This window comes from Dasypus novemcinctus, chromosome 10 (assembly GCF_030445035.2).
Source record: "Dasypus novemcinctus isolate mDasNov1 chromosome 10, mDasNov1.1.hap2, whole genome shotgun sequence".
Taxonomy (NCBI): Eukaryota; Metazoa; Chordata; class Mammalia; order Cingulata; family Dasypodidae; genus Dasypus; species Dasypus novemcinctus.
In genome coordinates this window covers 30986940-31000770 of record NC_080682.1, presented here as the reverse complement: position 1 = coordinate 31000770, position 13831 = coordinate 30986940, and the positions used below count along the sequence as shown (strand labels likewise).

Sequence of the window (13831 nt, the reverse complement as noted above, 5' to 3'; positions counted from 1 at the left end):
CATGACTCCACTTAGCATGTTCTTCAATGCAGTGAGCAAGTTGCAGCATCCTTCATCTTAGAGAGATTTTCCAGTATTCCACTAGCCTGGTGCATAGTGCTCTCTGGCACTATGGAACAGTGCCAGTCTGGAGGTGATATCCATTGTACACTTGGCTGTACCGAGTCATTATTGGCTGCTGCAGGAGCTTGAAACTGCAATATAGTTTCCATCAACTTCAGGAGCAGAACCAGAGACTGATATAGCACATATTTTAATTGAGGGGTCAGTGACCAGCCTAGCCAATAACTCACATGGAGAGGCCACCTGTAATGTATTCAAGGCCTGGTTTGAATGCACAAGAGTTTGACAATGTTAAAGTTTATTCCTTGTTTTTATTTATATTTTAAACAACTTAACGCAACACATATATCAAATGACTGTTTACTTACACAATCTTACTCTGAAGATAACAGTAGGTACTTTAGTAATAAAGGAAAAAATATTTTTCATTGTTAAAATGAAAACAGAAGACTTCCAATATAATCAAGATAACATTTTATTACCATTTACTTAAATATGTACTTTGCGGTGGCCTTCAGACAGGTTTTATTATCATTAAGTTATTTCTGCTACCAATACCAATCTAAGTTTTAGTTAACAATGACTTTTCTAGAACTAGAACTGTTTAAACATTTTCAGTTGGAGGATGTTTTACAAACTCTTTATAATTGACTATAACCACATTGACTAGCCACCTCATGTTTAAATAAAATTACTAAATTACAATTACCAATGAAAGAAATTTACTCCTTATTTAAGAGAGCATATCTACAATCTTTTTCCTTTAGCCTAATTTCACTCATTAAAGATTTCATACATAATGTTAATTTAGTTTATAAATTAACTATTGGAGATTACACTCAAGTTAAATAAAATTGAAACCATAATAGTTTATGCAAGGAATGTTCTCTTTCCCTTACAGGAAGCTAAAAACTTCTTTTCTTTAAGTTATGAAAATTATTAATTTAAAAGCATACTGACTACCAGGTTTTAAAACACATGCATACTGACTACCAGGTTTTAAAACACATTACACAATTACTTAATTTTTTTTTTTTTAAATCATAACCCAGGAAAGATCTCTGCATAGTTTTTATGGACTTTCCTTTACTTACTGAAATTTGTTAATAGAGCCACTAATTACCTTTATTTTGTTGGAAAGAAATCTTCTGGAAGAAAATAAGGCTCACCAGACTGTGGAGAAGAAAATAATTTATTCTCAATCTTGCAAGAAGGGGCACAGAGCCAGATATGGCTGGTGCCCTGAACAAAGAAAAATGACACAATTTATACCCCTAAGCCTAGCATGCAAGCTCTTCCTCTGTTTTTGCATCGATTGGATACTTCAGAAGTTACAGCTTATCCGAGATTTAACTTTCCCACGCAAAAGTTTGATTTAACTGCTTCCTCTATCACATTCCAACCATTTTAGTTTTTACCTGCTCCTAACTTTGTCAAATAAGGAATAGAATTTAGTGCTGAAATGGCACTGACTTAGCTCCTTCTTGGGCATTCTTCCACTGCCCATAGGACTGGCCTAAACTGGTCTCCTCCACTGCTGTCCAACCCGGGAGTGGGAGACTGAGGCAGCAGGCCACCAGGTTACATCAACATTTTTCTTATGTGAAAATTAACCTAATCTTTGCTTTTTTTTTTTTTTTGCATTTTATGGCTGACAAAAGGTTTAAACTGGGAAATTTCCAGGCAAACTGATTCTTAATTCCCTAGCCTAGTAGATAGGTTTAATCTGCTACACCTAGTCTTGCCTTTAAAGCTCTTGCAAAGGAGGCCCTTTCCCAATTGTTTCTATAATCAGATTTCTATGACTTTTCCATCCTGCTTAGTTTAATTTGGGCCTTAAGAATATTTATTTACATATATAACTGCATATTCAATTAACAATTTGAATAGAGATCTTTTAAGAATTTTCATTTGTTAATTTGATATTATTATCCTGATATATGAAGACATACACTGAGCAAATGGGCAGACACAAAGAGTTAGACACAGAAACAAAACTCATTGATATTATTTATAATTTGCATTATTTTATATACTGTTTAGCTTAATTTGGCGTCCCAAAATATATATTACTTATAACTGCATATTTAACCTCAACAATTTGAGCAAATAGGCAGACATGAATAGTTTGACACAACAACATGACTTTAGTTACTTTAAACTTCTAATTCTTACAAAACAAGTGTGACTGCAAAACATTTCAAAGACTTTTGAAACTCTTCTTAATTTGCACTATGACCATGCAGTTTACCACAAGAATTTTCCTTCTTACTTAATGGATTGTAATAACCAAAATATTCTCAATGCCTTAGCACCATTTTGTTTTAGAAATTTATATTTTACTTTGAAATTAGCAGAATTTTGGATAAGCAACAAGATTAATTTTATATATATTTACTGAGGCTATTTGAAGCCTCAGGGAGACAGACTGCTTTCTCTCATGAATTGCCACTTTTAGGAACACTGACCGTCAAGGCAGGAGACTTCTCCCCCTCCACCCCCCTTTTTGATTCTGGAGATAATAAAACTCCAGTGGTCATTTAACCTTATTCCATCAGGCAGCCATTTATTTAGGTTACACTTGAATTCATGAGAGAAAGGGTTACTAATACCAGGAGAGGAGACAGTGATGTCCCAGCTCTTCTCAATTATGAAATAACCATAGGCAAAGGCAAAGGGTGAGGTTAGGCTTGAAGTAACCATAAACAAAGGAAAGGTTAGTGTAGAATTTACACTTAAATAGTAGTTTCAGGCTAAATTCACCCAGCTATAATCTCAGTTATTGTCTTTCCACTGTTTTATAATATAAATGCATTTATAAATGATTTTAACTCTTAGTTACAGTTTTTATTAATTTTTTTAAAACTTATTAATTTTATAACACCTTTAAATACCTTTCATTCGACTTATAGCATATTAAATGAACTTAACCATTACTTTAATTTTTCCTTTAAAGTAAAAGAATAAATCTCTTGCAGTTAGTTTGAAATAAAAGGCTACTTTTCAGGATTTGATTTCTAGAACATAAAATGTTCTTTTAAAAGAGGTAAGACTCTTCTTCAAACACTGAGGAAATGATGAGGTTAAAGCACAAGAAGCTATTGATAAAAGATTTTCTTTGTATATTGATCTTACTTAATTTTAATCATAAAAATTTTCCTTCCACAAACCTTCTACACTTTCAGTATTCATTCAGGTTCTGTCTCACACTCTACTTTTCCAATAATCAATCATTTTATCTTAGGACAAAATCATCTTCTGTTTCCTTAACAATTAAAACACACTCCATATATCCCACATATTAAGTGACCAGGCAAACTTCTTACAACATGTAATTGCCATTAATACTAAACAAGTTTGTTAAAATACTGAACCTTTTTTTCACTTTAAATACTTAGTAGCATGTAATACCAGAAACAGTTTTTTGGAAGCAAGTTGGCAGGGGAGACTGGCTGCCAAATAAGTTTGTTAAAAAATTGCCTTTTATTATTATTATTATTAATTCAGTTTTTGTTAAATAATGACCTTCAGCAATTAGCCATTTAAATACCTTCATTTAAACAATGCTTTGTAAAACTTTTATAATTATTTATACCCTTAAGACAAATTTTACCTTCAGAGAACACATTCTTTTACTTAAAGTTAATTCAATACCTTCTAAGAACCTGGGCAGAATGCAAAGGTATTTTGGCTTTTACACCCTAAGGAGGGAACTTTAATGCATTTATTCTGATTCTGCTTTTCACCCCCTTCACTTCCCCCCCTTCCAGGCAGTTGGGTGCACAACAAACAGGAATGCGGCTTATGAATAGAAGGGTGGACTCACTGGAAAGGGGCAAGGCGCTCCCCCCTTTCCAGCTTTCAGCCAAAATGGGCAGACAGAACCTACTCAAATTTGGCAACTCTCCCAGGAACCCAGCCACCCTGACTGGGACATTCCCAACAAACTTGGGTGCTTGGCACGGACACAGATGGCCTCCAAGCCCCAGCAATGGGCCAGACCAGAGACAAGACAGCAGAGCATGCACAAACATCTAGACTCTGCAAACATCCAGACTCCTCAGCTTTTGCCCCAGAATCATTCCACCCCCTTGCCAGTGGCAAGGGAGGGCTCCAGCTCAGCTGTAATTCCACTTTACATAAGGACACAACTCCAAAACTAGCATTGAGCTGACACAGACAGAAGCACAAAGGTCACTAATCTGACCCACAAATTATATATTTATTTTCACCATGGCTGCCCCCACAGCCATCACAAACCTCAGAACACTTAACATTTGGTATAAAGTGAATTCATTCACAAATTAGCACCATAACAAAAGATTTCAGCTAGACTTTTCCACTGTTTAAACTTTACACCCAGACCAAGCTCCACCAGAAAAGCCGATCCATTTTCCTATAACCAAGTTTTGTTTCCCTTAATCTAGACCAATTTCCAGGACATTAGGACTTCAACCTATAAATAGCCCTTCCTATTAAAATCGAGACTCCACTCCTTTAGTGGATATAAGACCAGTACCAGATTCTAACATGCAGTTAGACAAACCCAAAACACCAGGGCTTTTCCCCAGTTTTTCTGCTTTTCCCAAGCCTAGAGAGAACAGCTTCCCCCCAGCCTTCTGGGGCTACTAGGGTTCTCTCGGGAGGTGATCAGCCTCCCCTTCCTAGCAATTAAAGCTAGGGCCTTCCAGACTGTGCTCACCCGGGGAGTCTTACCTTCTTCCATGTTAGGAGTTCATTTTCGTTCCCAGAATCTTTCTCTTCAGACCTTCCATTGCCCTTGATTTTTGTCGGGAAGATTCTGGTGGAGCCCACATCTTTTCTGGATTAAATTTAATCCAGGGGCTCCCAGATTTGGGGTTCACCCGAGTCCTCCCAGCTTTCTCGGGGATTTGGAAGGGGCAGCAAAATGCTACCGTCTCTGGCCTTCATTTGTTGTCCCACCAGAGTCGCCAAAAATGTTGTGGAATTTAAGAGAAGTTCAATTATTTGAGTATAGAGAGGCCAGGACTCAGGAATGATTTTGAGAAGGAAAAATGGTTTATTGATGGCCGGCCGGACTCGGGAGCTTTCTGTTTGAATCCCGAGCCCTGAACAAGATTTTTAAATGTCTTTTATACAGAGAGGAAAGGCCAAATGGTCCCTTTGTTTCAGTTCTCAATAGGCTTCAATTAGCATATATCTCTTCCACAGCTTAGGTAAGCTTTTAGCATGGACTCCAGACATTCTAGATAAGCTTTTAGCATATTTACTTTTTGCATTTCCCCTAAATACTTAAAGTTTATAGCCCTTGCATTGTTAAACATTTCCTTGGACTGGAGCCGCTGCCACTGTCCCTAAGGGCAGGACTGCAGCCTCTTACCGTTCCACACTCACAAGTCAAACAGCTTAGTTATCTCTGAAGAGACAAAGAGCCTTCCACCCATAGCCTGCATCAATAATTTTAATTTTCTTACTTTTGTTTTATGATGTAAATGCACTTATTAAATGATTTTAACTTTTAGTTACAGTTTTTACTGAGTTTTAATATTAAGGTGAATTGTATAGCTTTATTAATGAAGTTACAAGAATTTTATCAGTAACAATTTTGTGAAGTTTTGCTTTTCTTAAATAATAGAACAAATGTTTAATTGTGAGTTATGCATTTAATTTACCAGCAAGAGAGTATTGGCATTTAAAGGTTTTTTAAGTTATTTTTTACCATGAATTTTTAGGCAAAAGTGATTGACAAAATCCAAACACAGATTTTAAAGTTGAGGTTTTTTGTTTTTTGTTTTTTGTTTTTGCAATTTTACAACTCTTACTGCTGATGTTTTTAGCTAGATCATTGAAAAGGCTATCAAGTGATTAGAGGTTTATTGTTTTTTAAGCAATAGCCACCTTTTTTAAGGCAAATTTACACCTTTAAAACATTTTAAAGCATTTTTACATAAATTTAGAGAGAGAGAGATTCAGAAAAGAAGAACCTGGGCAGAATGCAAATTTATTTTGGCCTTTGACACCTTAGGGAGGGAACTTTACTGCGTTTATTTTGATTTGGTTCTGCATTTCCTTTATCTCCTTCCTTCCAGGCAGTTGGATGCACAGTGATTAAATAGGAATGTGGGGAAACGGACTTTGGCCGAGTGGTTAGGGCATCCGTCTACCATATGGGAGGTCTGCGGTTCAAACCCTCAGGCCTCCTTGACCCGTGTGGAGCTGGCCATGCGCAGCGCTGATGTGTGCAAGGAGTGCCGTGCCACGCAAGGGTGTCCCCCGCGTGGGGGAGCCCCATGCGCAAGGAGTGCTCCCATGAGGAAAGCCGCCCAGCGTGAAAGAAAGAGCAGCCTGCCCAGGAATGGCGCCACCCACACTTCCCGTGCCGCTGACAACAACAGAAGCGGACCAAGAAACAAGACACAACAAATAGACACCAAGAACAGACAACCAGGGGAGGGGGGGGGGTGTGTGGAATTAAATAAATAAATAAATCTTTTTAAAAAAAATAAATAAATAAATAGGAATGTGGCTTATAAATAGAAGGTGTGGACTCACTGCAAAGGGGCAAGCCACTCCCCACTTTCCAGCTTTCTGCCAAAATGTCCTGAAAGAACTTTTTAAAATTGGTGCTTTTCCCGGGGACCCAGCCACCATGACTGGTGCCAGCCTCAACAAACCCAGATAAGTGGCACAGATACAGATGGCCCCCAATCTCCAGTAAAGGGACAGACTCAGAGACGAGACCACAGAGCATGCACAAACATTTAGATCAGTTTTGCCTTATAATCAATTCACTCCTTTGCCAATGAAAAGGGAGGGTTCCACTTTAACCACAGTTTACCACTTTACATAATTATGTGATTTAACACCAGCATTTGAATACAGACAGAAGCACAAGACTTATCTATCTGACTCACAATTTTTATATTTTCTGGACATGATTGCCCTTGCAACTATCATAAATATTAGAAAGTGAGAATGATGTGGGCTATGGGTGGAAGGCTCTTTGTCTCTTCAGAGATAACCTAAGCTGAAGGCTGTGGGTGTGGAACCGTAAGAGGCTGCAGTCCTGCCCTTAGGGACAATGGCAACAGGCTCCAGTCCCAGGAAACAGTTTAACAATGCAAGGGCTATAAACTTTAAGTATTTAGGGGAAATGCAAAAAGTAAATATGCTAAAAGCTTATCTAGAATGTCTGGAGTCCATGCTAAAAGCTTACCTAAGATGTGGAAGATAGATATGCTAATTGAAGCCTATTGAGAACTGAAACAAAGGGACCATTTGGCCTTTCCTCTCTGTATAAAAGACATTTGAAAATCTTGTTCAGGGCTCGGGATTCAAACAGAAAGCTCCCGAGTCTGGCCGGCCGTCAATAAACCATTTTTCCTTCTCAAAATCATTCCTGAGTCCTGGCCTCTCTATACGCAAATAATTGAATTTCTCTCTAATTCCACAACAAGAATACTTAAAATTAACATTTGATATAAAGTGAATTTATTCACAATTCAGCACTATAACAAAAGATTCCACCTAGACCTTTTTCACTGTTTAACTTTACATCCAGACCAAGCTTCACTAAAAAATTAAATAAAATTCATTTTCTCCTAACCAAGTTTTTTAAAATTCAGACCAATTTTTAGGATGTTAGGACTTGAACCTTTAACCATTTTTTAAAAATTATAATTAAGCCTTTACTATTTTAGTGGAGATAAGACCAGTACTGAATTTTTACATGCAATTAGACAAACTTTAAACACCAAGTTTTTTCCTTTTTCCTTTTTTTTTTTTTTTGACCTAGAGAGAACAGCTTTCCCCCAAGTTTTTGGAGGTACTGGGCCTCTCTCTTGGAACATGATTGGGCTCCCTCTCTAGCAATTAAAGCTAGGGTTTTCCCAATTATGTTCCCCCAGGGAGTATTGCTTTTTTGTGTGTTTGGAGTCTTTTTTGTTCCCAGAACTTTTTTAGACCTTTTATTGCCTTCAGTTTTCACTGGGAAGATTCTGGGGGAGCCCACATTTTTTCTGGATTAAATGTAATCCAGGGGCACCCAGATTGGGGTTCACCTGAGTCCTCCTAGCTTCCTTGAGGATCCAGAATGGGCAGCGAAATGCTACCATTTCTGGCCTTTATTTGAAAATCCAGGGAGGGTCCCCAGAAATGTTGTAGAGGTCAAGAGAAGTTTAATTATTTGTGTGTAGAAAGGCCAGGATTCAGGAATAATTTGGGGAAGGAAAAAGGATTTATTTATGACTGGCTGGCTCAGAGCTTTTCAGTTAAAATCTGAGCCCCGAACAATTTTTTTAGTTTCTTTTATACAGAGGAAGGGCCAAATGATTTTTTGTTTCAGTGTTTAATAAGCTTGAATTAATATATATATTTCAGATCCTAGGTAAGCTTTTAGCATGAATTTCATATATTCTAGATAAGCTTTTAGTACATTTGGTTTGCATTTTTCCTGAATAGTTAAAGTTATTGAGTTTAAATTACTAAACTGTTTTTGCAGAACTGAAGGGGTTGTCATGGTTACCAAGGGCAAGGCTACAGTTTTTACTGTTTCAAATGCACAGCTCAGTCAGTTTATCTATGAAGAGATGAACAGACCCCACCACTCATAGCCTACGTTAGAACCACAGAATTGCAAAATGCTTATATAGCTGATGTTAACCATGGAGTTCAGCAATTCTGCTGCAAAAGCCCAGCTGCCATTTTTTTTCCTAAAGATTTATTTATTTATTTAATTCCCCACCCCCTGGGTTGTCTGTTCTCTGTGTCTATTTGCTGTGTCTTGTTTCTTTGTCTGCTTCTGTTGTCATCAGCGGCACGGGAAGTGTGGGCAGCGCCATTCCTGGGCAGGCTGCACTTTCTTTCGGGCTGGGCTGCTCTCCTTACAGGGCGCACTCCTTGCGTGTGGGACACCCCTGCGTGGCACGGCACTCCTTGCGCGCATCAGCACTGCGCGTGGGCCAGCTCCACACGGGTCAAGGAGGCCTGGGGTTTGAACCGCCGACCTCCCATGTGGTAGACGGACGCCCTAACCACTGGGCCAAGTCCTTTTCCCCAGCTGCTATTTTAAGGCAACTGTCCTGGACATGACTAAGGTGTAAAGTAGTGGGTTACTTATGGCCACATAACAGTCACAGGCCATTAACCCAAAGAGGATGTATTCAGTTGTTGACAAGGTGATGAAAAAGTACAAATGCTGGAAGCAACTCACAAAGTAGATGCTTTTCTTCTCAGATAATAAATCTACCAGCATTTTTGGGGTGATGGTGGAGGAATAACAAGCATCCATGAAGGACAAGTTAGCCAAGAAGAAGTACTTGTGTGTGCGAAGTCAGGAGTCTGTTCTGATTAGGAGAATCATTGCAATATTCCTCAGAATTGTGAGTGTGTAAATCAGACAAAAAGGCCCAAAGAGAATAAACTGTTGCTCTATGGATTCTGCCAATCCCAACAGGATGAACTCAGACAGTGAAGTATACTTTTTTCTGACCATTTATTACAAACATATTTAACTGAAACTTTGTATTAGGTACAAATATTTCCTTCTCCAAATTTTTAGAGGTATAAGTAAAATTGTTAATAATGATATACACACATTCATGAAAACCTACATAGATTAGCATGGCATAATAAATTGAATAACTAAAGTTAGATAAAATTTAGAGAACACATGGATAATGCATTTTATTTAACAACAATATTTATATTCCAGTTGAAAAAAATATGGCTAATGTAAGCAATTCCTTGACAGTTATAAAAATGAATGTGAATAGATTAAACTCTCCAGTAAAGAGACTTGGATTGTCAGAATGCATAAGGAAATATGACCCATCTCTATGCTGTCTGCAAGAAAATAACCTTAGCCCTAGGGATGAAAGGGGACTGAAAGTGAATGGTTGGAAAACAATTTTACATGCAAATAATAGCCAAGAAAGGGTGGGGTAGCTATGCTAATATCCGACAAAATAGACTTTAAATGCAAAACTATTGTTAAGAGCCAAGCACACTATATATTAATAAAAGGGGTAATCAATCAAGAAGAAAGAACAATAATAAAATTTATGCACGTAATGAGGGCCTCTCAAAATACATGAGGCAAACATTGAAAAAACTAAGTGGAGAAATAGATGCCTTTACAATTAAAGTGGGAGACTATAATATACTATTATCAACAATAAATAGAGCATCTCAACAGAGAATTGGTAAAGAAACCAAGACCTTGAATAATGCATAAGAGGATCTGGACCTAATAGACATAATGATAATTATTTTGTGCATGTTAGTTGACATTTTGCAAAATAAATCCAATGTTATTTTTACATATTAATAGTGAACTATTTGTATACTTTTCAACCTTAATGCAGCACTTATCTCTAAATTATATCATCCTATTATTTTAGTTTATTACTTGGATCATCTGATTCTTCAGTCATGATTCTTTCATTCCTTCCAACTTGTTTGCTTACTTTCCAGGCTTTGTGATGTTCACTGATTTTGTAAATGATACTCTATTTAACTTCACCCAAACACTGATGAAGATATTGACCCTAAATAAGCCTGGCTGCACACAGATCAAAGTCACCTCATTAATTTTGATAAGTTAATTACTTAAAAGCCACTGAGCAAAGGCAAAACTTTGATTGATACCTGTATATATTCTGGATAAAGAGTGATATTAAAACCCCAGTGAAAAAATGATGGGGAAAGTAAAAAAAGAGAGAAAATATGAAAATAGATAAAAGTAATATGTCATTTCATAAAAGAGTTAATAAATATTGTCAAATGCTAAGGAAAAAGAAGGAGATGAAACTACATGCTCTACAATAATTAACAGTTTCTTATTTCTTTTAAGAGTAAATTTCTTTTGCACTAAAGAAAATAGATAAAAATATTTGGAACATTTTTCATAGACGTGCATTGAATAATAAGCAAGAAAAAGTGAAGTTTAAAAATACTTTATTACAAGTGATGATGAGTTAGGGAAATCATAAAAATTTCCATAAAAAACACATACATTTGGTAAACTAAACAGGAACCAACATCACTAATTGGGAACAGGTTCCAAAGTTGTTAATAGTTTTAGACATTGTAAATGAGGTTAATAGACCTAGGGGAGCTAAATTGGAGAGCAAAAGACATGGCTAAAGTATAACACGTCTAAAACCTCAAATCTCAGAATAATTGAATCTCATTTACAAAGTGTATTTCTAGCTCTATGTTTTACATTGGAAGGATATAATATTATTATTTAATGATACACCATTTGGTCATATATATGATACTATTAAAACACAATGTAAATGACCCTTCTATATTTATATCTGTATTAATAATGTTTTGAAATAATATTGAAAGGAATTTCAATTGTACTTTAATGGCAACTGATAGAATTCTTCTAAAAATATGCATCAGATTCATGCATTGAACATTGATCTAACTCCTTTTGAACCTTATAAAAATTTAATTCCTTGCAGCAGTTGAATATATGCTTTTGTGGTTCTGTGTATGTGTGCAGCTGGTTCTGTGTGTGTGTGAGAAAATATTCTGAGAGTGAGAAAGTAGGGAAAGGAATGGGAAGTTTTGAGAAGAAGGGAATGGAATGGAAGGGTAGTTGTAAGTAATAAACAGGCAGTAATTTTCCTGGTATCCCATTTTTGCACATGCTCACATTTACTCTTTAATGAATGTGTGTGTGTGCATTGTTGGGGAAAAAGAAATAAAAAGTGAGATGTTTAAGTTATAATAAAATTATAGACCTGCCATTTCATTTAAGTATCCCCCTCAGAAGATGTATTAATAAATTTAAAAGGAAAATTATGGATGTATCTCTGTGATTGAAGCACCTGCTTCCCAGCTTCCCATGTACAAGATTCTGGGTTTGATCCCCAATAGACCCCTAGAAAAAGAACTAAAAAAGGGAAATTCCATATTCAAGTAAAGCATTTCTGATATATGTAACATATGGCATCATTTTACTAATCCTACTAAAGTGAAAAGCAAAACGTAAGGAAAAATGAGTGGTGTGTTTATCTCCTATATGATTAATTTCATGTGACATAGCAATTTTAGTCTCCAAACATTTAATCCTCTTATTTCAGCAGGGAAGATTTTGTTACAAATAACCCTTAATTTTTGAAGGCCCTGGGAATATATGGAATAATTATTACATGAAGTTCTCTTAGTCATGTATTAGTCTGGTAATCTAACTGGTTACTAACTGGATACAGATACTTGAGGATTAACAGAACGTGTTTAACTTGAACATATCACAATGAATCTGTATGCTTGAATCAGACATTGCAAGTTAATTAAAGACGCTATTTAATTCAGAAAATTAGCTAAACAATCACTGAAATGAAGGGACTTTTTTCCTGGTAATTACATTCCATAAAGCTTTCTTTACTTCCTTATTCCTGAGGCTATAGATCAGAGGATTCAACATGGGAATGACCATGGTGTAGAACACAGAAGCCACTTTGTCCTGATTCAGGGAATAGCTGGAACTAGGTCTCAGATATGTATAGATGGAGGTGGCATAGAATAGAATTATAGCAGTCAGGTGGGAAACACAAGTTGACAATGCTTTATGCCTCCCCTCCCCTGAATGCATACGAAAAATGGAGAAAAGAATGTAAGAGTAGGAGGTGAGAATGACCAGGAGAGTCCCGACCATATTTACACCAGCGAAAATGGAGAAGATGCTTTCATTCATACTGGTGTCAGAACAAGAGAGCTTAAAAAGTGGTGGGCTGTCACAGAAGAAATGATGGATAACATTGGAACCACAAAATGGCAAACTGCTTATATAGCTGGTGTTAACCATGGAGTTCAGCAAACCCGCTACAATGGCCCCAGCTGCCATCTTAAGACACACCACCCTGGACATGACTAAGGTGTAAAGTAGGGGGTTACATATGGCCACATAACGGTCATAGGCCATTAACCCAAAGAGGATGCATTCAGTTGTTGCCAAGGCAATGAAGAAGTACAACTGCAAGAAGCAGCCGGCAAAGGAGATGGTTTTCTTCTCAGATAATAAATCTACCAGTGTTTTGGGGGTGATAGTGGAGGAATAACAAACATCCACGAAGGATAAGTTAGCCAAGAAGAAGTACATGGGTGTGTGAAGTCTGGAGTCAATTCTGATTAGGAGAATCATCACAATATTCCCCAGAATTGTAAGTGTATAAATCAGAAAAAATAGCACAAATAGTATAATCTCTTGCTCCATGGATTCTGGCAATCCCAACAGGATGAATTCAGTCAGTGATGTAAAATTTTTTCTGGACATTTATTAAAAACATATATAATTGAAACTTATTATTAAGTGCAGATATTTCCTTCTCCAAATTTTGAGGTATAAATAAAATTGTTAATAAGATTATACACAAATGAGTTATAAACCACCTAATTTAACATAGCATAGTAAATTGAATGACAGATATGATAAAATTCAAAGGACAAATGGACAGTGCATTTGATTTAGAAGCAATATTGAATTTGGGTTGTGGGCCTCTTGAATTACTTGTCAAAGTTCACGGATGCTACTTCAATTTCTGCAAATTTAACATATATTTTTCTCTTTTCCTTTGCTGAACTCCCTACCACTCTCTGAAAAAGTCTGTAGATTCAACTCAAGAATATATTTTTTCATTCTGTGAATATCACTCCATAAAATATTCACCTACAAAATTTATACATGTCCATGGAAATGTCTCATGCAAAACCCAAGCAGCAAAGTTTATGACACTTCTTAGGTAAGCAATATTTTGATGTTTATCATTAA

The 13831-nt window shown here is 36.5% G+C and overlaps 1 protein-coding gene and 1 pseudogene across 1 annotated transcript; both read right to left on the bottom strand.

The window, feature by feature from the left end:
• The window catches only part of LOC101439997 (olfactory receptor 5F1-like), a 48432-nt pseudogene extending 39056 nt beyond the window's left edge, over positions 1–9376 (bottom strand).
• Positions 9377–12391: 3015 nt separating this feature from the next.
• Positions 12392–13336, bottom strand: LOC101440432 (olfactory receptor 5F1-like). The gene has a single exon (XM_004461938.2). It carries the CDS (start codon positions 13334–13336, stop codon positions 12392–12394), a length of 945 nt encoding a protein of 314 aa, XP_004461995.2.
• Positions 13337–13831: the final 495 nt, after the last annotated feature.